The 25,207-nt window shown below is 41.8% G+C and overlaps 2 protein-coding genes across 11 annotated transcripts in view; one reads left to right on the top strand and one right to left on the bottom strand.

Annotated features, from left to right (window-relative positions):
- Nucleotides 1-19,898, top strand: part of SARNP (SAP domain containing ribonucleoprotein) — a 51,000-nt gene extending 31,102 nt beyond the window's left edge. For 4 of the 10 annotated variants that reach the window (XR_008713179.1, XM_055577191.1, XM_055577182.1 and 1 more), the window contains 2 exons: nucleotides 15,373-15,462; nucleotides 19,586-19,898. Coding sequence is in view for 7 of the 10 variants with exons in the window: in XM_055577191.1 (XP_055433166.1) it covers nucleotides 15,373-15,462; nucleotides 19,586-19,627 (132 nt within the window). In the remaining 3 variants the exon portion in view is untranslated. Of the gene's footprint in view, nucleotides 1-10,518; nucleotides 10,665-15,372; nucleotides 15,463-17,757; nucleotides 17,893-19,585 lie in introns of those variants that run through there. The other 6 variants (XM_055577167.1, XM_055577158.1, XR_008713192.1 and 3 more) reach the window with 5 other exon arrangements.
- ORMDL2 (ORMDL sphingolipid biosynthesis regulator 2) overlaps nucleotides 1-25,207 on the bottom strand; it is a 155,981-nt gene that overhangs the window by 32,926 nt on the left and 97,848 nt on the right. The window lies entirely within an intron of this gene.

Here is a 25,207-nt window from a genome sequence, read left to right as displayed (position 1 = left end):
CTCGGCACAGATACGGTACAAATAATGGAGGTTAGTAGGTGGTGTGGAAATACCACCTCTTCATCCTAGTTTCCTAGAAGGGGCAATGAGAGACCCACCTCCTATTGTCTCATCGCATAGAGTTTGTGTTTCCTTGATCCAGCTTGAGGTTCTTGTTGCATCCTGTTTTCTCTCCAGTAGATTCCACTGCAGACCAGTGGATATGATAGAATCTGTGAGAGGAGTGAGCATAGTGTTTGTGACAGATTTTTTTTTTTTCAACTGTCACAATCTGACCATCTCCAGCATATTATAAATTTGAGAATGTTGAGTATCTGCTATCAGTTATAGGCTGATTTCTGCTTGACAGCTCACGTATTTCAGCTTTCAGGTCCACAAGTATACTGTATGCTTTCCAGGTGGCTCAGTGTTACGTAAAGAATCTGAGATGCAGAAGATGTGAGTTTGATCACTGGGTCAGGAAAATAACCTTGGAGAAGGAAGTTACCACCCACTCCAGTATTCTTGCCTGGGAAATCTCATGGATAGAGGAGCCTGGCAGTCCATGGGGTCGCAAAGAGTGGACATGACTTAGTGACTAAACAACAACAGTATACATGTTAGGCAATACACAGAAACTTAAAGAAGTCTGGCTCCCCCCTCCAGTCATCTTCCCTCTTTCCCCCTGCTCAAGAAAGGCCTGTCCATTCATGTTTCTAGCTCAGGTCTCAGTGAATAGAATCCTATTGGTTTAGGATAATGGGAAGTGACAGGGCAAAGAATGGCACTCGCATTTATAGACATTTTTTACACAAGAGGCTGTAAATTGTCCCTTCCAACTCTTTGGACTATTAGAGGATAGAATGGCATGCCTTTTCTCCTATAAGCCTCACAGTGACTCTGGGCTGAGAAACCTCCTACCCCCTCAAACAAAACAAAACCCAGATAAATAACCTCTGCCTAGTTGGTTCTGATTGATCACCAGCTAAGTTTTCAGTCTTGTGCTTGACTGGTTGTGTTTTTTTTTTCCTTTCAGTTAGTTTTCCAAGCCTCCTAAGAGAAATAGTGTTTAGATCAGTCCTCTTGGTGAAGGACTTGGCCTGGCATATAAGAAATTCATCTCTAAAAGGAATGGATAAGGGAAATAGATGGGAAGCCAGCTCAGTTAATATATGATGGTCATAGTACATTAGGTCTGGGCTTAGAAATGTGTTATTAACTGATGTAGCTGATTTGAATGGATTATAGTTTTTGTTTGTTTTCAAACATTAACAGTTTGGAAAAGTGAAAATTGATGCTTTAGGAAGTTGCAGAAAATCCAACTAGGTAAGTACTGCAAATAAACAAAAATATCTGGCCCAGGCACTAAGCAGAAAACTGGAGTGTGTTTACATTTTTCTCCCTTCCTGACAGTGTGAGGGGCATGTTATGGCTTCTTGATTCTTGATTAGTAGTAGTAAATATTGACATTAGTACATCTTCCTTTCTTTTCTACTAAGATACTGCTGAGTTTTCACTACTTGTAGTTCTTCATATAGGTAACTATCCTCATGAGTTATCTTAAGGGACCTGTAAACCCTAAAGGCTACTTTTTCCATATATGTGGGTTTTGCCAGTTTTCTTTACTGTGAATATTCTGTGTTATACAGTTTTAGGATATAAAAAGCTTGAAAACAAATATTCCTCTACTGACTGTCTTCTTGTTGCTGAAGCTGGTAGCTGGAAGAATCTTGGGTGGCTGCAGTGATAAGTTTCATGAATCGTTTGTGTAATTCTTTATTTTTGCTCACTGTTGGTGGGGATGAACCACTTCAGAATGAGAGAGAGATTGAACCTGCCTTGTTTTTGAGGAACTTGTCACTGAAATGTGTTGAGATATCAAAGAGAAAGTTGGGACAAAGAGTCAGTTCCAACTATAAGAGGACAGCGGTGTCTTATAGCATACAGACTTCATTATGGCTTGTCTCCATTCATGCTCTTCTGGGAGGCTTATTTGATTCTATCACGATTTCCTTCCACCATTTGAAATAAATGAATGTCTGTTTCTCCCTTTCAGCAGTGGGTTTTGATATAGAGGTTAGTCAGTTGGATATGGAGAGAAGGAAGTTCACACTATAGATTTAGAATTTTAGGGAATTCCCTGGTGGTCCAGTAGTTAGGAGTCCACGCTTCCACTGTCGGGGGCCTAGGTTCAATCCTTGGTCAGGGAACTAAAATCCCATAAGCTGCATGACATGGCCACAAAGAACAAAAAGAAGAATTTGGTCACCAGCCTTCTTAGAGTTTTTAATTGGGATTTGTTAGAGTTTAGGCATGTGTGTACAAATCTTTTCCAAAGGAAGGACTTCCCTGGGGGTTCAGTGGTTTAAGGCTCTATGCCTCCAGTGCAGGGGTCATGGTTCAGTCCCTGTTTGAGGAGCTAAGTAAGATTCCATGTGCCACACAGCATCCCTCCCCCCCCAAAAAATACAAAGGAAGAACTGTGGGACAATGCATATGACATTGAAACTATAAGAGCTCTGAGAAACTGTAAGCTATGGTGAGGAGTTTAGTAGGATATATTTTTTTTAAGGAGTAAAAGATTAGATCCCAGGATAAGTTGGGACAGTAACATGCTGAGTAGGCTTGGATTCTTTCTATCCACATATACTTAAGCAACAGTAATTGGGCCAAGTGCAAACTTAATCCTCTATTTCCTTTTCTCAGGGTGCCCCATGAGATCAAGAAAAATGCAAGATAGAAAAAACGTCAGTATAGATCCTCTCAGTCATTGTATTTCATTGATAAAGGGCTTTGGGGGAAAGTTTCCCTCCCTTCATCCTCCATCCTAGATTGTCAGTTTCCCAAAAAATGCTTCTTCCACTTGAAAAATTATATTATTTTAACTTACATTAATCAACAAGAAAAGATAAGAACAGGTTATATATTAGAAAGAGATGGCAGTTGAGAGTGGCTGTCAAGAGAAGATGAATTTCAGAAAAGCTGAGACTAACCCCACATAGTCCTCAGCATTTCTGGAAGCTTTTGGACCCCAGCCAAAATCTAACCAATCCTTTAAATCCCCTTCTGCTGCTGCTGCTGCTAAGTCGCTTCAGTCGTGTCCGACTCTGTGCGACCCCGTAGAGTGCGGCAGCCCACCAGGCTCCCCTATCCCTGGGATTCTCCAGGCAAGAACACTGGAGTGGGTTGCCATTTCCTCCTCCAATGCATGAAAGTGGAAAGTGAAAGTGAAGTCGCTCAGTCGTGTTCGACTCTTAACGACCCCATGGTCGTTAAGACCCCATGCAGCCCACCGGGCTCCTCTGTCCATGGGATTTTCCAGGCAAGAGTACTGGAGTGGGGTGCCATTGCCTTCTCCGAAATCCCCTTCTAATTCATAATAATTTAAAAATAAATATTTGTTTTTTTTCTTTCTTCTGCCTCCTCCTTTAAGACAAAAACACATGCTGCTTCTATACCCGTCCATTTCTATACCCGTCCATTGGAACGAACCTTGAGGGAGTGGTAAAGGAGCTGTTTAAAGAGGAAACAATAGGGAAAACTCTCTGACCTCAGTTTATCCCCTCATCTGGTTCTTCATTTGTCCCTGCTGAGGAACAGAACTTGTCTTTTGTCTGTAACACAAATACATCTTTACCTCCCTCCTTCCCACTTCCCCCCCAACCCACTCTTCTCACTCCCTTCTATTATGGTTCCAATCAATGATGTCATTATGTGTGCCATTGAACCACTTGGCTATAGGAATTTGGAAGAGCAAAGAGGCAGAATGGAATTTTTCTCCTGCCCAGGACTGTTGAAAATGTATTCTAATTTTAACTAGAGAAATAGGAGTCAAGTTTTTCTTTGCTCAACTTCTACCCTCCCTCTGTGCCCTAAACGTCAGACAGACATTTTTTGCCTGGCTATGGATGAGAAGAAAATTGTGAAGAAATGTTAGGAGTATAAATTGAGTATTTTAGAGGAAAAACTTTAAAAATTGGGGGAAGCAAGATGAAATTTTTGGTGCTGTGTCAACATTTATGGCTAATGTTTTGCTCTGTTCACTGTAAATTGGATTTTTGAGAAGTTTCTAATAGAGGGTTATACTTCCCTAAGGTACGTGGAATCTTGTACCATTTCACTTTATTTTTCTCTTATTTCATTCATTTCATTTGAACCCAAAGAACTAGAGGTATGAAAGTTTGTAGTAAGGAAAAACTCAGTCTTTTTTATTTACTATGCTTGATACCCCACCCCCACTAATGTCTTCGCATTCCTTCTAACATGTCAGAACTGATGACTTTGATAAAAAACAAGTTTTATGCCTCTCTGTGGTCCCCCTTAGTCTTTGCCCCAGGAGTAAACAAACTCTGGAAAAGGAGGGGAATACTACATTCTTTTGAGTCTGCTTTACTTTTAAATACCATTAACTGTTTTTGCCAACCAAGTTCTTGAGGTGAGATCATTCTCTGAATACCAGTTTTTAATTTTTATTTACTAAAAAAATGTTTTTGGCTGTGCCTCACATGTCATCTTAGTTCCCCAACCAGGGATCAAACCTATGCCCCCTGCAGTGAAAGCACAGAGTTTTAACCACTGGACCACACGGGAAGTCCCTGAGTGCCAGTTTTTTAAAAGGTGCCACTCTTAGTAGCGTAAGATTTTTAAAACCCATCTGTAAATCATACCTGATTGTATGTCTAGTTGTATGTCTCAATTTTGGGGTGACCAGTAAGCTAGCCTGGCTGTCTTAAGCAGAGTAATAGCTGTCCAGTCTCCCTATGCCTGCTTAGTCATTCAGTCCTCTCTGATTCTTTGTGACCCCATGGACTGTAGCCCACCAGGCTTCTCTCCATGGGATTTCCTAGGCAAGAATACTGGAGTGTTTTGCCATTTCCTTCTCCAGGGCATCTTCCCAACCCTGGGATTAAACCCGTCTCCTCTATTGGCAGGTGGATTCTTTATCATTAAGCCACTTGGGAAGCCATAGATACTCTCCCTAGCTCTGGGGAAATGTGAACTAACTGTCTGAATCCAAATCTGTCAGTCTTTCAAAATCTGTATGGAAGGAAAAAGTGGGGGGTGATGTTTGTTTGTTGCACAGGGATTTTGGTATGTGTTTGTGTTATTAATTCTTGGGAGGATACATAATTTTAGTGTTCAGAAGTTCTTCATGATGTGAGAGCAGTAGCATTATAGGAATGTTTAAGATGTATTTTAATACTTGAGTAATACTGTTTGTTGGGTTGACATTGCTAAGGAGTGGTAACATTTTAAAGAATACAAATGGGTTTGATTCAAGTAAGGTTTGATAATTACATAGCTCATTTTCTTATGTACTCACCAAAATAGTAAAGTTGCTTTTTATGCCTGAAAGCTGAATCGGGTCAAAGAAAATCCTATAGATTTTGGAGTTGGGAATGGGAATGAGATAGAACATCATCAGATCATGAGATGTTTTATAGGAAGATCCTTGGTAGTGATGTTTGCAAACTAGCAAAGACCCTGTTTTTAATGAAATCTAAAGTCCCTTGTTAAGATTTAGAAAATGTTAACTTCCTTCCTCCCTTCCCTTTCCTTTACTACTCTTTTCTCATATTTTTTAAGATAATATTTTAACCCATTACCTTCTCATCCCCAGAGCAGATTGTTAGGACAGATATAGAAATGTATTTTCAGAGTGTGCCACATTGGGATTTTATATATACATTGAATCTTTAAATCCCTAGCAGTAGGACGTCTCTGGTGGGCCAGTGGCTAAGACTCTGCATTTGCAGTCCATGGGGCCCAGGTTTGATCCCTGGTCAGGGAATGAGATCCCACATGCTGCAACTAAGACCCAGTGCAGCCAAATAAAACAAATAAAAGATATTTTTTAAAAAATCCCTAGCAGTGAAGATACCTTATTGAGAAGGCGATCATTTTTGAAATGCTTGGTGTCTGGGTATTAGAAAGTATTTATTGGGTGAGAAGTTTTTTGAGGTATAGAATAGAGGAGGCAGTTTTAGAATTTTTACTATCCTGTTCATGCTTGGGTATGAAATATTTCAGGAGGAAGAGCAACTGGAAATGAACAGATCTACAAGATGAGAGGTTTTATATGATGGATCTCTTTAGTGCTCTAAATGAACAAGCAAAACATATGAGCCTTAAGACAAGAGCATCTGTTCTGTCTGTTCTCCACTTCATTGAAACTTCCTCTGTATCAGTTCTATAGAAAAAAACAAAACAAAACAAAACCTTTGTGTGCTTGAACCTGTTTGCCTCTCTCTTCCCCACATGCCTGAGGTGTTCCCTGATCTTGTTTTGGCATGTTCTTCCTGTATTGAACTGCACTGGTAAGAGTGTCTGCTCCTCTATTTCATTTCTAAGAGGGCAGCATGACTCGTGTCCCTTAGAGTCAGCTGTGATTCCTTTCATTTTCCCTTCACATTCCTGCAACTGAGATAACCTGTTTGTAGGAAGTAAAAGCTTTTTTGGAAGGCCCCTAGTACTTTGGGGGAAAATTTGGAGTGGACTGGCAGCCTTGTTTGGTTTTGTGAGGTTTTGTTGTTGGGGCTGGGAGATTGGGGGGTTTTTGTTTGTTTTGTTTTGTTGGTCTGTACTGTTTCAAAGCTATTTGCAATTACTCCCAACTGTTGCTGCATGTAAAAGTTACCAGGGGTCTCTTACAATTCCCTAGGCTCTTCCTTTTGAGATTCAGATTTATCAAGTTGGGGTGAAGCCAGAAATCTGTCTTTTAAAATATCTCAGGGGAAAAGAAACTGTTTTCCTAGTGTTCATTGTAAATTTTTGAATGCTCAGGTAACTGTTGTCCTTCATTCTCTGTGTATTTTGGTTAAGACAGAATTTGCTTCCCCTCAGAAGTTTTTAGCTTCCCTCTACTGACTTCTTGACATTTCTCCCAAGCTCTGCATCACTTATCCTTAAGAGCAGCAGCTTCCTGGCTTTTAAGTGAGGGAGGTTGGGATTTTAATAGAAATTTGGCTTCCAGGGGTCTCAAGTGTGAAGCCTTCATTTCCTCCACGTTCCTTGCTTTGTCCTACAATCAGCTAGAGCAAGACCGAAACGACCTCCTCCGGGGTTAGAAAAGAGTGGGGGTTGGGGGAGAAGCTTGATTTGGACAAGAGAAAAAGTGATGGGAGCTGGTGACTCAGGAGAGTATTTGGTTTGAGCTGTACTGGGGCTTTAGATACTGTAAAGATATGAGGAGATAAAGTTCCGGGTCATCTCTACTTCTGGTGTAGTTTTACAGTTCTTGGCACCCTTCTGGCCCTAGAAGGTTGATTCTGATCTTAATAGCTAAAAGATTATTGAGAGTAAGTAAGATTGTAGTATTGGGAGATGTGTTGTGTGTATGTGTGTGGCAGGCACATTGGAGTATCTCTTTACTCTGTGTGTGCTAAGATCATGGCATATACCCTCTGCTAGTCCAGTCCTTCACTTTTAGTCCTGCTTAGGCTCTGTGCATTGGCCTTTAGGACCACCTCAAGTTCTGTGGACTGACTGGCATAAAGACTCAGGAATAAACATGTTCAAATGAATATCAGAAACTGGGGCAGGGAGGTGACAGCTGTGTGTTTAAGCATTGAAGTGTTTCTGAGAGAAAAACCATCAGTTGCTGTCATTCACTCTGAGAGTATGAAATTAGAAGCCCACTCACCCTGGAGTGTTTCATAACCTTTACCTCTGGGAAGTCAAGGCCATGTCATTATTAATCTACCATCGCCTGAAAGCCCCCAGGCTCTGCTTTTCATCCTGCCATCAGTCACATGGCAGTGAAAGTCAGGAAAGTCACCAAAAGGCTCCTGCTTTCCTTTTTGCCTTACTCTTACCTTACATTCGCTTGGAAAATCAGATTGGCCTGAGAACTGTTAACATCTTAGTGTGGTAATTCATTTTAAAAAAGAGGCAGTTATTTGGGTTTTTTGCAAACTGTGATCCTCGTTGCTCACTATCAGCCTCCTTTCCATCACTCCAGGGAAAAGACTTCTGAGAAAATAACTGTTAAAGAAGGATTTTTAAAAAGTGGCATGGTGTAGGTCCTGTTGGGAATATACATGAGACTCTTATATTGAACAGTGTTGGATGTGAACAATAGCTCAGTCTTTAAAACAGCTATAGGAGAAGGGCCAGTTCCAACTCAGCAGTACCTCAACTTCCCTGAAATGCCCCTTTCTACTTGTAAGGATATATCTGACTGAATTTAGATTGGAATTTCTGCTTCTCACAGTATAAGAAGGGATGATATGAGTGAGCTGACCAGAAAAAAATACCTGGCTTGGTTAATTATTTTGGTTGCCTATCAGAATAGTAAGGCTATCTCTTATTTGAATTCAGTAAGTCCTCTTGCTTTGTGTTTGAGAATTTACTGAGTTCAGACTCCCTGCATAAGCCTGGGTTATATTTGGGTCACTGTTGTTTTGTTTCTCCTAGTTTCTCTCTATGATCCAGAGTGACATTGGTAATAAGATTGAAAAAGGTGATGTTTTTTAACACAGAGCCCATGGGGTGCTAAATTAAGTCAGAATGGACACTTTTTGGTAGAGCAAATAACCCTAACACAGTAAACTTGAAACAGTATTCTTTATTGGATTCAGGATAAAATTAGTAAGTTTTGAAAAATGTTCACTTGAATTTGAATCTTGAAGACACGGGTTTTGTTTGGAAGATAGAGCTGGAACTCCGTTTGGGTAGAGGTTTTATCTTTGGTACTTTTTGTCATAAAAAGAGGCAATCACTTTAGAAAGCATCTGTGATATTCAGGCTGCCAGTTGTTGCAGCTGGTCCTCCACTTGGGACTTAATTTCTGGCTACGGTGTATACACCGTGAAAACATTGACAGGAACTCTTAATTTAAAAATTCTAGGAATTAAAAATTCCCTTGTGGTCCAGTGGTTAAGAATCCACTTGCCAATGTAAAGGACACAGGTTCAATCCCTGATCTGGAAAGATGCAGCACGCTGGGGGGCAACTAAGCCTGTGGGCCACAGCTACTGAGCCTGAGCTCTAGAGCCTGGGAACTGCAACTACTGAAGCCCAGAGCCAGTGCTCCTCAACAAGAGAAGCCAGCGCAGTGAGAAGCCCGCATACGGGAACTAGAGAGAGCACCTGCTCTCCACAGCTAGAGAAAGCCTGCACACAGTAACAAAAGACCTCCTGCAGTCATAAATAAATAAATAATTTAAAATAATAATAATAATAATAATAAATTTTTAGCTATAACCTTGTACTTCCTTCCCCTTTCTTTTTCTTTCTTGGGGTATTGAGGTTTTTTGTTTTTTAAAAAAAGATTAATCCCATTGTATTTAGAGAGGAATGGGTTCTTAAAGGGCCAGTAGCAACCCTGTGACTAACTGTACTTCATCTTACCTATTAAGTTTCAACTCTGGATCTGGGTGTTTGATCTCCACCTCTCTCTCTCTCTCTCTCTTTTTTTTGCCCAGGCCTCAGCAGTTAAAGCACTCTGTCCTAATCACTGAACTGCCAGGGAATTCCCTGATCACCATTTCTCTTTTTTTAAATTTGTTTATTTGGCTGCACCAGGTTGTATCATGCAGAATCTTTAGTTGCAGCATGTGGGAGCCCTGACCAGGGATTGAACCAAGGTCCCCTGCATTAGGAGCACAGAGTTTTAGCCACTGAACCACCAGGGAAGTCCCCCTGATCACCATCTCTTGATCTCATATTTCTCTCTCACCTCAATACTTCTGGCCCCTCCTTTCTGAATAGAAATATTTTCAAAACCACTTGCCAGGGACAGGCCATACATTTTATTCCAAACTTTATAGCAGTCAATACAAAGAGGAAAACAAAATTACACTATTTACAGTGATTACCAGGGCTTCCCTTGTGGCTCTGGTAAAGAATTCGCCTGCCAATGCAGGAGGCGAGGGTTTGATCCCTGTATTGGGAAGCTCCCCTGGAGAAGGAAATGGCAACCCACTCCAGTATTGCCTGGGAAATCCCATGGACACAGGAGCCTGGTGGGCTATAGCCCATGGGATCGCAAAGAGTCAGATGCGACTTAGCAACTAAACGACAACAACAGGGTTCAAAATAAAAACTAACAAGTTACTCATCAAAAGTGTAATTATTTTGGGCCTGGGATTCAGAAAGAAAGATTCCCCATGGATCCTCACAGTGCAGTAATATAATGAACAACGGCACATATCATTATAGTCACTCAGTTGTGAATTTATAAGTCCTGTGAGGTTAAGGATCTTTTTTTTTTTTCTTACTCATCTTTTATTCCCAATGCCAGAACATCGTCTGACCCAAAGTAGACTCTCAGTGGATATTTGAATGACTAGTGGATGAATGGTTTAATTTTATAGTTTCAGTGTTATTGACGATGTTGATAGAAACTAATGTGTAATTTATGAAAGCATTTCCTCAAGGGCCTTAAGAATACCTGTAATTGGGTCTATAGTGTTAGAGGTCAAATCCTTGCTCAGTTCCCTTGGACCTTACTTTATATAGATATCAGTTTTGATAGTCATTAATTGTTAGGGATGATGAAATCAATAAAGCCTGGTAGCATAAATTTTCTTTTTTTAGGGTCCCAGGAAGAGAAGATATAATAGTACCTGATGGAGAAGACTGGTTTTGCTGAGTTCTGTTCTGTACACTTAACCCTAAATCTGATCCTCTGTCCAAATATCATTTGCCTTGCAACTGAAGGAAATTATTTTGTCGTGTTGATAGTGAGTCTGATTCTTAACAACTCCCCCCCCCCCCCTAATTTTTATTTATTTATTGTCTGCACTGGGTCTTGGTTGCCCTGTGCCAGCTTTCTCTAGTTGTGATAAGCGGAGGCTACTTTTGTTGCCGTGTGTGGGTTTCTCTTGCTGTGGAGCACAGGCTCTAGGTGTACCAGCTATAGTAGCTGCAGCACACGAGCTCAGTAGCTGCAGCACGCAGGGCCTAGAGTTCGGGCTCAGTGGTTGTGGCGCATGAGCTTAGTTGCCCTGTGGCATGTGGGATCTTCTTGGACCAGGGCTGGAACGGGACTCTTAACCACTGGACCACCTTTTAATAGCTTCTGATGACTTCACTTGTAGTGTGGAAGAAGGACGTTAACTTCAGAATTCTGCTGATGGTCTCGAACTTTGTTTCAAGGACCAGAAAGAAGCAGTTGAAATAATGCTTAACATTTATTGACTTTCTATATGATAGTTCCTATGTACTAAGCATTGTCACAGATATAATTTGTACCTTGGGGTGATCTGGGATGTCTCAGTCTTTCATGTCCGTTGTACAAGAATTGTCCAAGGATTCGCCAGATATGAAAGAGAAACAGGAAGAAAAATGAATTTTGAAAAGTTGAAGATGTCTTCTAAAGAGTTCAGTTTGAAACTGTCTTATTCCATGATGGAAAATGCAGTGATAGTGATTCATGAAAACATTTGGCTTTATTCAATATATATCATACTTTGAGCCTTTTGCTTCTTATGTGGGCTGTCTCCTCTTTCACACAATCCTCTTGTTTTTATCTCCAAGCTTTTGAAAAGAAAAAAAAAAGGCATTTATTGGGAAATGTGAGTGAGGATCGTGTATGCTAAAGTTATTGATGTCAGGCTTCTTCTTTAAGTCTTGAGTGAGAAAATGGGAAAGTGATGTGGATCAATCAGTCCAATGCCTGTGTTTAGTTAGTGAGGACACGTTTGTCTTCTGACTTCGGATGCAAGTTGTGTTTTGAGGAGTTTTCACTTGATAGCAAATAAGGGTGCTTCAGATTCCAGTACTATTCAAGAGCATGCCTGGAAAGAAAAAGAATTTGTTAGTTGAGGGTTTGTGGGGGGGAAGTAGGGGAGGGATGAAGAAGGGAAAGATTTCCAAATGCATATGACACTGAGCTGCCTGCAGATGCACCCCATTTATGCACTTGAACATGGCCTGGGGGAGCATTGGCCTGATGAATGCAGAGAGAGATGCGTTTTGATCGAGGTAATTTCCCTCAGATGGGTCTCACCATCCCACGAAGCAAAACCTGTCAGCAAGGAGCTGAAGATGGAGTGAAGTTTATTGTACATTTGTTGCCATGTGACACCGTCACGCTAGAAGGGTCAAGTGAGAGAGATCATTAGAACTGTGTTGATTTCCTGGGCCTGTTGTGCACTTTCCCTGCAGGGCAAGGAGGAAAGAGGCTTTAGGAAGGGAGCTGAGGGGCACTGGGTAGGGAGGGAAGAGCAGGCATGCACAAAATAAGTAAAACCCTCACTGGTCTCTGCGAATGAGGGGTGTACAGACTGTTCATAGGGGATGGGAGGTGGGGGCATCTGTATTGTTTCCCCCGCCCCCTCCCCTTAAAGCCCCTGGTAGATTTGGAGCAGATGCTCTGCCTGGATCTCCAGGAGAGGTACCAAAGGATTAAAAAGGGATCCCAAGGGGAAATCCTCTCATAACTAGCCTTAGTGGCTAGAGAAATATATCCGCTCAACCTCACCCACCCTTCTTTTTTCTTCCCTCATTCTTTCCTCACCTTTGAGCTCAAAAAGAAACACAGGAAATTTAATTTAAAAGTCAAACTCCCATTTTGGTATATACCAAAGTAGAGAACCAGAGGATAAAATGTCCCACACATTCCAGCTGGACATAGGCTTTGTGAAGAGAATGGCCCTATGGTTTGTGCTGAGAGAGTAGCTAGGTTTCAGCAGTAATATCTCCCTCTGTGATTTGAACTTGCTGAAATATCCCTGTGAATTGTGAAAGTCGCTCAGTCATGTCTGACTCTCTGCGACCCCATAGTCCATGGAATTCTCCAGGCAGGAATACTGGAGTGGGTAGCTCTTCCCTTCTCTGGAGGTTCTTCCCAATCCAGGGATTAAACCTAGGTCTCCCACATTGCAGCTGACCCACCAGGGAAGCTTGAAGTATACCTAGCACTGCATTGATTGGAAAAAAGCCCGTGGTGGAAAAAAGCCCGTGGTGGTAGTTCAACAAGATATAGTCTAGTCCTGCCTATCCCCCAAAAGGCTATGTTCCGTTCATTGCTCAGTCGTGTCCGACTCTTTGCGATGCCATGAATTGCAGCACGCCAGGCCTCCCTGTCCATCACCAACTCCCGGAGTTCACCCAAACTCATGTCCATCAAGCTGGTGATGCCATCCAACCATCTCATCCTCTGTCGTCCCCTTCTCCTCCTGCCCCCAATCACTCCCAGCATCAGAGTCTTTTCCAGTGAGTCAACTCTTTGCATGAGGTGGCCAGAGTATTGGAGTTTCAGCTTTCATCAGTCCTTCCAAAGAATACCCAGGACTGATCTCGTTTAGATCCCCTAAAGCTGCTTCCTGCTTGGCCTGGAGGCTTAATAAAATTGTTTGCTCATCTACAATGTTCTATAGAGATTCTCATTTTGAAATTTCCATTTACATCTCTTATTCACATTTAGTGGTGGTAGACAAAATTAAGAAAAACTTCCTAGTGGCTTTGGTAAAGAAAAATATAGTGAGGCCTGGAATTCTGTTCTATTGGAACAGAATGGAACAGACTGTTCCATTGGAACCCCTAATTCTTTTCATGCAGTTCAATATATGGAATAGCCAATTAGCCGAAATTAGAAACAAGTTCCTTTGAGAAGATGGTAAGTATGAGACTACTAATTGGAGTCCTTTCCCTAGATTCCTGGTTATGAAGTAGAGGCATATGGTTGGTAGAAAGGGGATGTGATCCTAGCATTGAGCTAAGGGTCCTCGTGATCCTTCTTCCCTTGGAAATTAAGCACTACTTCCATTCTGCTACTGTTCTTCCAAAGAAATGCTTACGTGAGATACCTGAGGTTTTGGTAAAGTTAAGAAGTAGGTTCTCGAGTAAAATGGCTTGGGTTCCATTTATGGCTCTGCTGCTTAACTGTTTGTGAGACTTGGGCAAGTTAAATCTCTCCAAACCTCAGAGTTCTTACCTATAAAATGACCTACTATGTATGTCATAGTACCTGTTATCTTTAAGGTTGTTAAAACAGTTAAATGAGATATTGCATGTAAAGAACTTCATATAGTACCTGGCACATAGTAAGCACCCAACACCCAAATAATAGTGGCTATAATATAATAATGATTATTTTAGTTTATGATTATTAAAGACAAGAATACTTCTTTTTTCCTTTGAACCTGGCCCAATGTTTTACAGTAGTTTAGATTACATTAATTATATGCCCACCGTGGATTTGCTGATGGTTATAATGAAAAAGGCAGACAAATTATGTAGGCAGTATTCTGTTCTACTAATACACTGTGATTAAGTGATGATAACTCGTGTGTAGGATTCTTCAGTTCTTCATTAGCTACCAACTTTTCTTAGCGTCTTTCTTCCTTGCTAGAAGGCAGATGCAGCACAAGGGAGAAAATGAACGTTTCTCAAGCTGAAAGAACCAAAGTAAGACTGAGAAAGTACTCCTGACTACTGTGTTCAGAGAACTGGCTAGTTAGACAGATTAAACACAGAAATATAGCTACCTTGCTTTTGACTAGGAGCAGGTTCCTTAGCAGAACAAAGACAATTCCATTGTTGGGGTTGAGAGTAAAGGTATTTTAAAAGTTCTTGTGTTTCTGTAGCTCTCTTGGTTGCCTTTCCTTTTGACTCTGGTTTTTGGGACACCCAGAGACACACTGCCTACATACTGCAGGAATATGAACTTTTTTGGGCTTTTTTTTTTTTTTTTTTTTAATCCAGCTCTGAAGCACCACACATAAGCTCAAAGTTTGTTTCAACACTTTTAACCTTACTTTCTTTGGTTACCTTTTGTAAATAAAGTCAAAGAAACTGTCCTGGCCCATGATGAGGATGTTATGTGTCTATGTAGTAGAGGGTCTCCTGGGATATCTGAGAGGATAGGATCTTTGTCTAGATACGTTAAGTTCTAGAATATGCTTTTAGGGGTGAAGAAATACCCAGGAAGGCCACCTACTTTTAGATGTTTCTAATCTTAGGACTGGGCTTTTGATTACTGGTGACAGGCTATGAGAAGAAGGTGGAACAGGAGAAATAGCTGTTAAAGTTGGATAAAGTGGCAGGGTTTAGGTCCTGATGGGAATATAATATATATATGAGATTCTGACATTGAACAGTGCTGGATGTGAATAGTAGCTTTAAAATGCTATAGGAGAATTGTTGTTTTAGTCGCTAAGTCGTGTCTGACTCTCTTGTGACCCCCTGGACTGTAGCCCGCCTGACTCCTCTGTCTATGGGATTTCCCAGGCAAGAATACTGGAGTGGGTTGCCATTTTTAGTCATTCTAGGGACAATATGCTATAGGCTAGCTTGTTCAGTTTCCTGTTTTTTTTCTGTTTGTGTGATCCTTAGTTCTTAACACAAGGTTGGCCAGCATATAATCAATAAACTATAAATTTCACTGGTATTTGTCTTGTGAATGGAGGCTAGCTTGTTTCAACCCTTTTCTTTGTCCCTGAACAGTCGGAGGATGACGAAAAGCTGAAAAAGAGGAAGGAGCGATTTGGGATTGTCACAAGTTCAGCTGGAACAGGAACCACAGAGGATACAGAGGTAAAATATACCTGGAATGCTTCACAGGGCCTTTGAATGGAAAATGAAGACAAACAGAATGGAGAAATGTTTTATTTCCCTGCTACTTCTTAGGTGCCTAAATGACAAGATTTTTGGTCCTTTGCTTGATATCTGTTTTTTGGATAAAGTGACCCTACTGAATTCCAGCAGTATACTTTAGTAATCTACTGTTAGAGCCAGTTAGTTAACCTAGTAGGAAAGAGCACAAGATTTTGAATCAGGTAAACTTGGTTAAGTGACTCTGCCACTTGGTATTACAATATATTACTTATAAGTTATAGTAACTTTTTGAATCTCAGGTTCATCATCTGGAAGGGGGAGATAATAAAACCTACCTCGAAGCAGTATTTTAATCATGAAGTGATTCTGCATAAAATGTTTGACAGTGTTTGTCATGTTAATTATTTAGTAAGTAGCAATATCTCTAATTATCTCCAAGCAGATTTCTTTCATCATTTAATGCCACCATATTCAACCCAGACACAAATATCATTGTGCCTAACTTGCCTCTGAAATAGGACTGCTAAGTCACTTCAGTCGTGTCCGACTCTTTGCGACCCCATAGACGGCAGCCCACCAGGCTCTGCTGTCCCTGGGATTCTCCAGGCAAGAACACTGGAGTGGGTTGCCATTTCCTTCTCCAATCTGAAATAGAACAGTTGGGGTCAAATGGGACTTTTTTTTTTTAATTTGTTATTGGCTGCATTGCACCACATGTGGGATCTTAGTTCCTTCACCAGGGGTTAAACCCACTCCCCCTGCATTGGAAGCACAGTCTGTAAACACTGGACCACTGGGGAAGTCGTCAAATGAGACTTCTTGTTATTATCATTTTCTTTACATATGGTTTCTGAAAATGAAAGAACAGCTTTTGTTTGTTAGGACGTATGCATCCATATCGGAGAAGGCAATGGCACCCCACTCCAGTACTTCTGCCTGGAAAATCCCATGGATGGAAGAGCCTGGTAGGCTGCAGTCCATGGGGTCGCTGAGGGTTGGACACTACTGAGCGACTTCACTTTCACTTTTCACTTTCATGCATTGGAGAAGGAAATGGCAACCCACTCCAGTGTTCTTGCCTGGAGAATCCCAGGGACGGGGGAGCCTGGTGGGCTGCTGTCTATGGGGTCACACAGAGTTGGACACGACTGAAGTGACTTAGCAGTAGCAGTAGCATGCATCCATATACCAACATTCTTTGGAGTAACATTCATTGAGACTGAGCATTGGCAGACTGCTCAGGGCATTGACAGACAATAATGATTTGCTGGTTTGAGAGTATCTATAATAGAAACCAAGTGTCAGCATAGGTGTGCATGAACAGTTAAAATAATGATAGAAACTTCTTAGCTGGTGAGGAATTTCAAATGTTGCTTCTTCCATTTAATCCAAATTTCTTTCCATTTATCTCTAGAGATGACCTCTTTAAATCTGTTATCTTACACACTCAAAATCATATGGTCCCTATGAATAAATATCAGGGTCAGTTTTGTAATAAACTGAAAATTTCAGAATCAGATCAGTTTACATTCTTCATTAAGAAAAAACTTAGAGTTTGCATTCTTTGTGCTGCTAATTCAAAATAAAGCATTACCTGTTGTAAGTAAATGTCTGCCTGCTTACTGACTTGCCAGGATGAGCTAGAAATAAACTTAGACTTGTTTTAATTCTGGTTAAAATTACCCCCTCTTTGGGACTTTCCTTGTGGTCCAGTGGTTAAGAATCTGCCTGCCAGTTCAGGGGACATGGGTTTTATCCCTGATCTGGGAAGATCCCAACATGCCACAGAGCACCAAGCTGGTGCGCCTCAACAACTGAAGCCCATGTGCCTAGAGCCCATGATCCACTACAAGAGAAGCCTCTGCAGAGAAAAGCCCATGCACTGCAACTAGAGAGTAGCCCCTACTCACTACAACTCGAGAAATACCATGCATGTGGCAACAGACTTGGTGCTGCCTTAAATAAATTAATTAAAAAAAAATTACTCCCTCTTTGCCAAGAAAACTATTGTTAATTCAGGCATGCCCACTGAGTTGGTACATTTGACCTCCAAGATAAGGCAGATGAGGATTTCATTGAGAAGAAAAGAATAATGGCTTTTATTGGGAGAGTTAGTGTTTGTAAGGGAGTAGTAACGTTTGAGGCTGATGGAGTTTATATGAACCAGATGACTTTAATATGATTCCAAAGAATTGTATCGGTAATCCAGGTGCAGTGGGCTGGGCTTATATGCACTTAGCTTTTTTTTTTTTTTTTTGGCCTTGTACCATACAGAACTCCAGTACTTTGGCCACCTCATGCGAAGAGTTGACTCATTGGAAAAGACTGATGCTGGGAGGGATTGGGGGCAGGAGGAGAAGGGGACGACAGAGGATGAGATGGCTGGATGGCATCACTGACTCGATGGACGTGAGTCTGAGTGAACTCCGGGAGTTGGTGATGGACAGGGAGGCCTGGTGTGCTGCGATTCATGGGGTCGCAAAGAGTTGGACACGACTGAGCGACTGATCTGATCTGATCTGACCATATAGGATGTTGAATCTTAGTTCCCTGACTAGGGATTGAACCTATGCCCACTGCATTGGAAGCATGGAACCTTAACTACTGGACCACCAGGGAAGGCCCACTTTTCTTTTCTTCCCCATAGAAGGCAGAAAAATAATGTATTCCAAAAGATGGCAGAAATAAGAAATTCATCCTGACAAAAGTATAATATATTAATAAATACATTGGTATAATTCTGGTGGGACAGATTTCCCCTCTGAACATGTTCTCCTACTGACTGCCCCACCAGAGTCTGTCATACAACAGTTTTTACCACTGCTGATTCTTATGTTGTGAGCAGACAGGAGCCATCTTCAAATCCACAGATTCCAAGGAGAGAGTGACATTATTTCTCAGAAGAACAGCACTTTAAATCTTGGAAGAGGGCATAAACATTTTATAGAAGCAGTACAGTTTAGATTAAATAGGCACATCATTCATCAAAGTGTAAAAAAGACGACAGGAAAAAAATACCACATTGTAAAATAAGATATTCAAATGTTGTGTGAACGTTTAAGGCAGCTGATTGCCAAAGTGGATGTGTTAAGGAAGTTAGCTTGGATATGAAGGTGATTTTACATCTAGAGGAGTTCTCTTCCTGACCTCAGTGACTGAGCACTGGCAAACAAACAGGTCTTCTTCCTCGAGGCCAGTGATACTTGAGGTACCAGATGGTTTCATTTATCAGCTATGGTCTAAAGAAAGGGTTGAGTTGAGCCAGAATTGCAATCAGCCAAAAGAGGTAGCAGCATACTGAACAGATCACCAACATAGTGATGGTAACTTCTCAGTTGGGACCTTTAGGGATGAACCAGAACACCAGGAAGCCAACAAAGCCCCAGAAAACGTTCATCACGATCAGCTTTTCTTTTTAATCTAAATTAAACCTCTGAATGGAATTTTGGGAAAGCTCCTTCTTTGCTGGGGACAGTGGTTAGAGTGAGAACTCGTACTATTTCGTGAGTCACTTACAGAAGAAAAATATCTTTCTCTTCCTCTATCCATTTTGTGCCCTCTCTCCAACACTGACTCCTTTAAAAGATCCATGTTGGGGTGGCCCCCACCCACATTTATTCTGTTATCATTGAAGATTTATCTATGGATTTGGAGGCCTAAGAAGTAGTTCCTGATTGGGCCTAATTGCCCAGAAGGGCATCCGCTTCACATTCTTCATGATACAGTGTTGGTCAGCCTTTTGTGCTTTGAAATTTTCCATTTCCCCACTTACTGGAAGACTTTCCCCAGCCTGTTGAAGGATCCATTGTTTCCAGGCTAACAGCTGTACAGCTGAGTGGCCCTCTCTCCTTTTGGAATCTTGGCTTTTCTAGCACTCTTCTTTTCTTCCTCCTCCCCCCTACCCAACCCCCACCACCTTCCACCAAACTGCCCTAAGTGGATAAGAGAGATTTAGACATTAAATCTCTGGCTGCCAGCTTAAGCGTGGCCTTCCCTCCTTCTTGGACCTTGTGATAGTCCATGTGAGTTTGGATTAAAGCAGCCAGGAACCTGAGCCACTGTTGTCTTGCAATCTAATTTTTTTCTTCTTGCTTCTTTATAGGCAAAGAAGAGGAAAAGAGCAGAGCGCTTTGGAATTGCCTGATGAAAAGTTTTTGATGCTTTCTGTTCTCCAGTGGTTTCCACCTCTTTGACTCTTCCTGGTCACATATATACCTAAATGCACAGTTATGTGCCTAGGTCCTGCCTTGCAATGAGGGAGCATGTACCCTGGGTACATCTGTGAACTCCAGCAGCAGTTTGACTAATTGCAGTTCCAACTTTAAGGGTTTTGTTGTTGTGTTGTTTTTTAATTATTATTTTGCTTGTTAATAAAAAAAAAAATAGAAAAAAGAACAATGTGTTTTCTCAGGTGCTCCTTTGAGTTCTTAGAGCCAGATTAGACCAGATAAGGAGATATTCACCAAATATAGAGAATTAGCAATAATGCCTTTATCCTTTAGAAAAGAGAATGAGGAAAAGGATTGAGTATGTGCCTTTAAGCCTATTTATTTCCTTCTCTCATACTCACAGGCATCCTTTTACTTCTTTATTCTCCATGAAGAGGCCAAGTTTCACCATTAATTTTTGCTTCAACAGGTTGAAATGACCCATTAGAATAAAATACAATACTGTAGGTTTTAGGAGGTGCAAAGTATATAAACACTAGGGCTAGAGATTGGTGGTCTATTACGGAATGGAGTGTAGAGTGCCTATTCTGGAGTCTGGCAAGACCCTAATTTCAAGAGTGACTTAACTGGTTGCATTTGAAGCCAACATGTGGAATCCTATTGGTCATGCAGTTCAGGAAAGCAGTTTGGCTGGGTACCCCTCAGAAATATAAGAAAGTGTGTAGGGATTCAGAGTATGACAGGATGTCAGAGGTGTTAAAAAGTATTGCCTAGATTGTTGGGAACATAAGCTGTAGACTAGAGCCTTCTATTTTCTGATCAAGCCCTACACTAGTTTAGTTTGTTTTCTGTTGCAGAACTATGCTTTTGCAGTTTTGGTGGCAGTTTTTCTTGGATATTACTAAAATCCATTTTCCTTGCCAAGCCTCCTACTTAGGATTTGGCTCTCCCTAAGCAGGGTTGCTTATCTGCATTTGAATTTCATGTAGATCTGAGACCTAATACTTAATCTTTTTGGACATGTTGGTATAGGGTTTCTCCTTTTAATCTTTAATACTATACATCTATATAAGGTTGGGCTTTGTTTGGGTTTTGGTAGTAAAACTTAAGAACCTGGGACCTTACCTGAAGACGCTGGTTTCATGACCAGATCTCATGTTGCTGTGGTGTAATTAATTCATTGTTCCCGTTTCTACTAACACCTCTGTCTGGTTTTATAATTAATAGAAGAATAATGTTTGATCACCTTCCTAACAAGAACCTCTTTTCACAAAGTCTCTTTAGTTCCTGGAGGACAGGGACCTAAGTTTAGATGCTTTAGGAAAAATGGTGTCTTGGGGAGCAGATGCAAAGACTGCCCATTTGTTGTGAATTTTGCCCCATTCTAAGACTTTGGAGAAATGCGCAAAAGGGAAGGTTGATTAATAACTTCCTCCTCTTCTCTCTTGGGCTCTACTGTCTGCTTCCCTTTTCTTTAGGCCCTGATCCTAAAGCTAGCTTTTCCTCTTTCACTCTCTGAAAATGGAACCAGAGAGAGAATTAGTTCAGTTTTGTATCTTTACAGAGATTATAGATTCAGTAAGGGTTTTCTACCCAAAATAAGAGATAAAAGAATAGAGCAGATGCTCATGGAGTGGAGCACTAAGTCCTTCAGAAGTTTTCTTCACTTTGTCTCCTTATCCTCTGTAATGTTCCAGAAAGGTATTCAGACTCTGCACCCCCATCCTCTGTCCCCTGGATTCTCTTCCTGAAGCCTAATCATTCTTCTCCATACTTAACTCACTTTCCCCATATTTTTGACACAGCTGTGTGTGAAAGTCGCTCAGTCATGTCTGACTCTTTGCAACTCCGTGGGCTATACAGTCCATGGAATTTTCCAGGCCAGAATACTGGAGTGGGTAGCCATTCCCTTTTCCAGGGAATCTTCCCAACCCAGGGATAAAACTCAGGTTTCCAGGATTGCAGGTGGGTTCTTTACCAGCTGAGCTACCAGGGAAGCCCAGAATTGCTCATCAGGTTTGTGTGGGTTTTTTACTAGCCTTTTTCATCCTATTTCAGCAGCTGTTCTTATGTTGGTCAGAAGTCTCTCACTTCCAAGCCTGATCACCAAATCCTCCTCTTCCTGTCTCACTAATCATTCCATATATACTTTCTGAGCATGACTAGTTCAGGATCCCTACGATTTTTACTAATTCAGTCCTAAAATAGTAAGTTCTTTGAGAAGCAGAACAGGCATCCAGCCTTGCAGTTCTTTATCTGGGATCCAAGTACCCTTCCTTCCTATCCTCCAGTCTCTTTAGTGTAGCTAATCCAGGATCCAGATGTAGTTGGCTAACTCCAGGCTGCTTTTCCCTGTTTTGAAGCTGTGACATTCTCTGCATACCTGGAAGCTCTTAATGAGGGAGTCTATAAAAGATGCGGAGAGAGCCAGCTTCCTCCGCTGTAAATCTGCACCTTTTTATGGTTCTCTAGGATCACTCTGTTTTTCTCCACCATCACTATAAACCACCCTTCCCCCCACCCCAAATCCTGGGAATTTACTTCTGAAGATACAAGGCTAGAAGCTTCTGTGGGGGTGAGGGCTATAAGGAAGGAAGATGCAAATAACAGCACTTCTTGGTGTTGAGTCTTGTTGCCATGTCTGACATGAGAAACAGATCAGGTGGAAGGAAAGACCTAATATAAATAAGAATATAAGAATGTATTCTATAATAAATGTTTTTCCCTGTTCTCTTTCATGAGGACCCCCTGACAGTGTTAACTCATCTCTGATTATTGGACTCCACCAAAATCTAATGTCCCCCTCTCTCGCAACATGTCAACACACTCTTCTTGTATTTCCTTCCAAAGGGACTGAAAAATACCAAGTTTTGCGATTTTGGACTTCCATTGAGCCTAAAGTACTTCTAGCTTTCTCTTTATTTCTTTTCCTTTCTCAGTTATCCCTGCTTTTAATTTTTCTCTCTCTCATATCACTATTAATAGAATGAAATATTGTATAGCAACTACTTCGGTATAATTCCTTGTTCTGCCACACTAGCTCAACTGGCTCCAAGACCCTGGGCAAATTATTTAATCATTCTTGACTCTTCGATTCTGTGCCAATAGCAACCTTATTGTGAAGGTTGCTGTGAGAACCGATACTGTCATATTTATGTAAGGAGCACGGTTTGCTTATCATATATTGTAGAGTAATTCAGTAATCATTAGCTCTTAATTTTACTTGGTGATTTATAGTAGAAGTACTTTCTTTTTCCTGAATAAGTTACAGCTAGAGGGTAGGGGCTGAGTGTACTAGTTTGAGAGTGCATGTGTGTGCATACCACATACGCAAATGCTTTGGGGGATTCTGAGAGTGAGAATAGGTAGGAGTTGTCCCAGTTGTTCCCTTACACCGAGCTCACTGACAAGAAAGCTGGCTTTGTGGCTGGCGCATTGACTTCCCGGCTTCTGCCCCACCATACACCAGAAGCTGTAAATGCCCCTATCTGCTGGTTTTTAGCTTGGGGCCCCTGATGTGGGCAGAGACAAAGTATAGGGTAGCTACTCATCCATTAGGTTGCAGATGTTTGAGGGTAAATATCATCTTGTAACTTCTTGGTGTTCTCTCAAGGTAGGAAACAGTGAACCTTGGGCAGGGTGGGGGATCTGTTTTTACCTGGGGCAAAGTGAGGGTAGGTGTGGATAAAGCAGCTCCTGGTGGGGAGAACACAGTGTAGCACTTCAGTCCTCCCTGAGCTTGGTAGTTGGTCCGAGGTGGGGTCAGTCTGCTGACAGAACTGACAGGGTAGGGAAAGCACAGGGGCACACTGAACCCATATTGTGCCCCATTCTGGGTCAGATTGACGTCACAGGAACTTTCCTACTTGCAGTTACAGGCAGGATTCTTTTGCTACTCCCCCCCACCCCCACCAATTTGTATGCCCTGGGAAGTGTGCTCCAGGGACATGGGAGACATTTTTAGAGTAGAATGAAAGTATTTAAGATGCTTAACCATTCTTGGAACACCGGAAGTTCAAAGTTGGGTTGGTTTTGTGGATTTTGTTGAAATTGTGTTGAGGAAACCTAGGGTCAGGGAACTTCAGGAAAATAGGATAGATATTATCTAAATCATATCTCAAGAGGACTTAGATCTGCTCTGTGGAGGCTGGGAGAGGGTTTTGTAATCTTTGGGACTGTTCAGGATCAAGCCTCCAGTGAAGAGTTGGTCTAGGTTCCCTTTCTTTCCCATCCTCTGCCCAGCCTTCCTTGGCTGCAAGCCCCAGCTCTCATCCCAAAGACCCCCATCTTCTTACTCCTTAAGCACAAAGTTTCATTTTCCCTCAGATCCTCTGCTTCCTGGTCTCCGAGGTGTAAACATGGCGCTTGATTAGGGAGAAGAGCTTAACGCTGAATTCTAAATTCTTTGACTGCTTTTATTTTTCTTTTTTCAGGTTCAAGTGCTGGATTGTGTCATGTGACCATCCCAAAACTCAGAGCACCCTATGGCCATCTTTGCCCTCTGTCACATAACTTGAAAACTGCCTGATGGCCTTTTTGCAATGGTTCCCTTCAGGAAGCCTTGATCTCAGTGAAGAGGTCCTTTCCCGGCATTCCAGTGCCCCTGTCAGCCCCATACTCCTCAGACACCCTTAACAAACAAAGGCAATCACACACACGGTGTAACAAATACACAAAGTAAATAATAATTACACTAATTATGATCAGAGGGGCACTGGCCAGGTCCACACATGTCGTAAGGTGAGAGGGGGTACTAGTTCCCACTAGTTTGCTGGGCTATGCCCCCAAGCCTCTTTACCCCATGCCTCTTTGGGGGTGAGGAAGACCCGGGGAATGAGACTTCAACTCATAGGTTTATGGTCATAAGAGAACGACCTTCCCCCAAAGGTCTTTATTTGGTGGCATTAAAGGGGCATATTCTAAGTGTCTCCAAGTCTACTGCCCCAGCTCTTTAGAATTTGTAGAGGGAAGTCACCTGATGCCTATTGCCCAATTCCCACCCTGTGCCAAGATCAAGAGACATGGGCATTTGACCTTGGAGGAGGCATCTTCTGTTCTTCACTTCTCTGTTTCTTTCTTCCCACCAAGGAAATGTGAATGGTGTTGGTGGTCAGGTGCATCTTGTTCTCCAAGATTGGAGCAGAAGGAGTGATGAAGAACAGGGCCAGAGAGGAGAAAGAGGGGGTCATACTGCTGCTGCACAGGAGGAGGCAAGTTGAAATGAGCCCTTGCCCACTCCTGCACCAAAATACCTCATCTGACTTTTTCACTATGGGAATGGGAGTAAGATGCCAAAATTCACCACCATCACCTTTCCAAGGGTGGTTACATACCTTTGCCCCTTCCACCAGCTGGGCCAGGCAGGAAAGTCATGCTCTCGGGAGGAACAAGCCTTCCAGGTCAGCTTTCCAGCTCAGGTTTTACTTGTGTTCTGTATTGTTTGCGTCAGACCCATGACTGATGCTGTACTCAGAGTGCGTTTTGCTGAACGTTCTTTCCCCCTCCACTCCTGACATCCTGTAGGCTCCTGCCTGGAGCCAAGACGTCTGGAGGTG

This window comes from Bubalus kerabau, chromosome 1 (assembly GCF_029407905.1).
Source record: "Bubalus kerabau isolate K-KA32 ecotype Philippines breed swamp buffalo chromosome 1, PCC_UOA_SB_1v2, whole genome shotgun sequence".
In the NCBI taxonomy this organism is placed as follows: domain Eukaryota; kingdom Metazoa; phylum Chordata; class Mammalia; order Artiodactyla; family Bovidae; genus Bubalus; species Bubalus kerabau.
The sequence above is the reverse complement of the archived record's forward strand: the minus strand, read 5'-3'. Positions and strand labels throughout refer to the sequence as shown.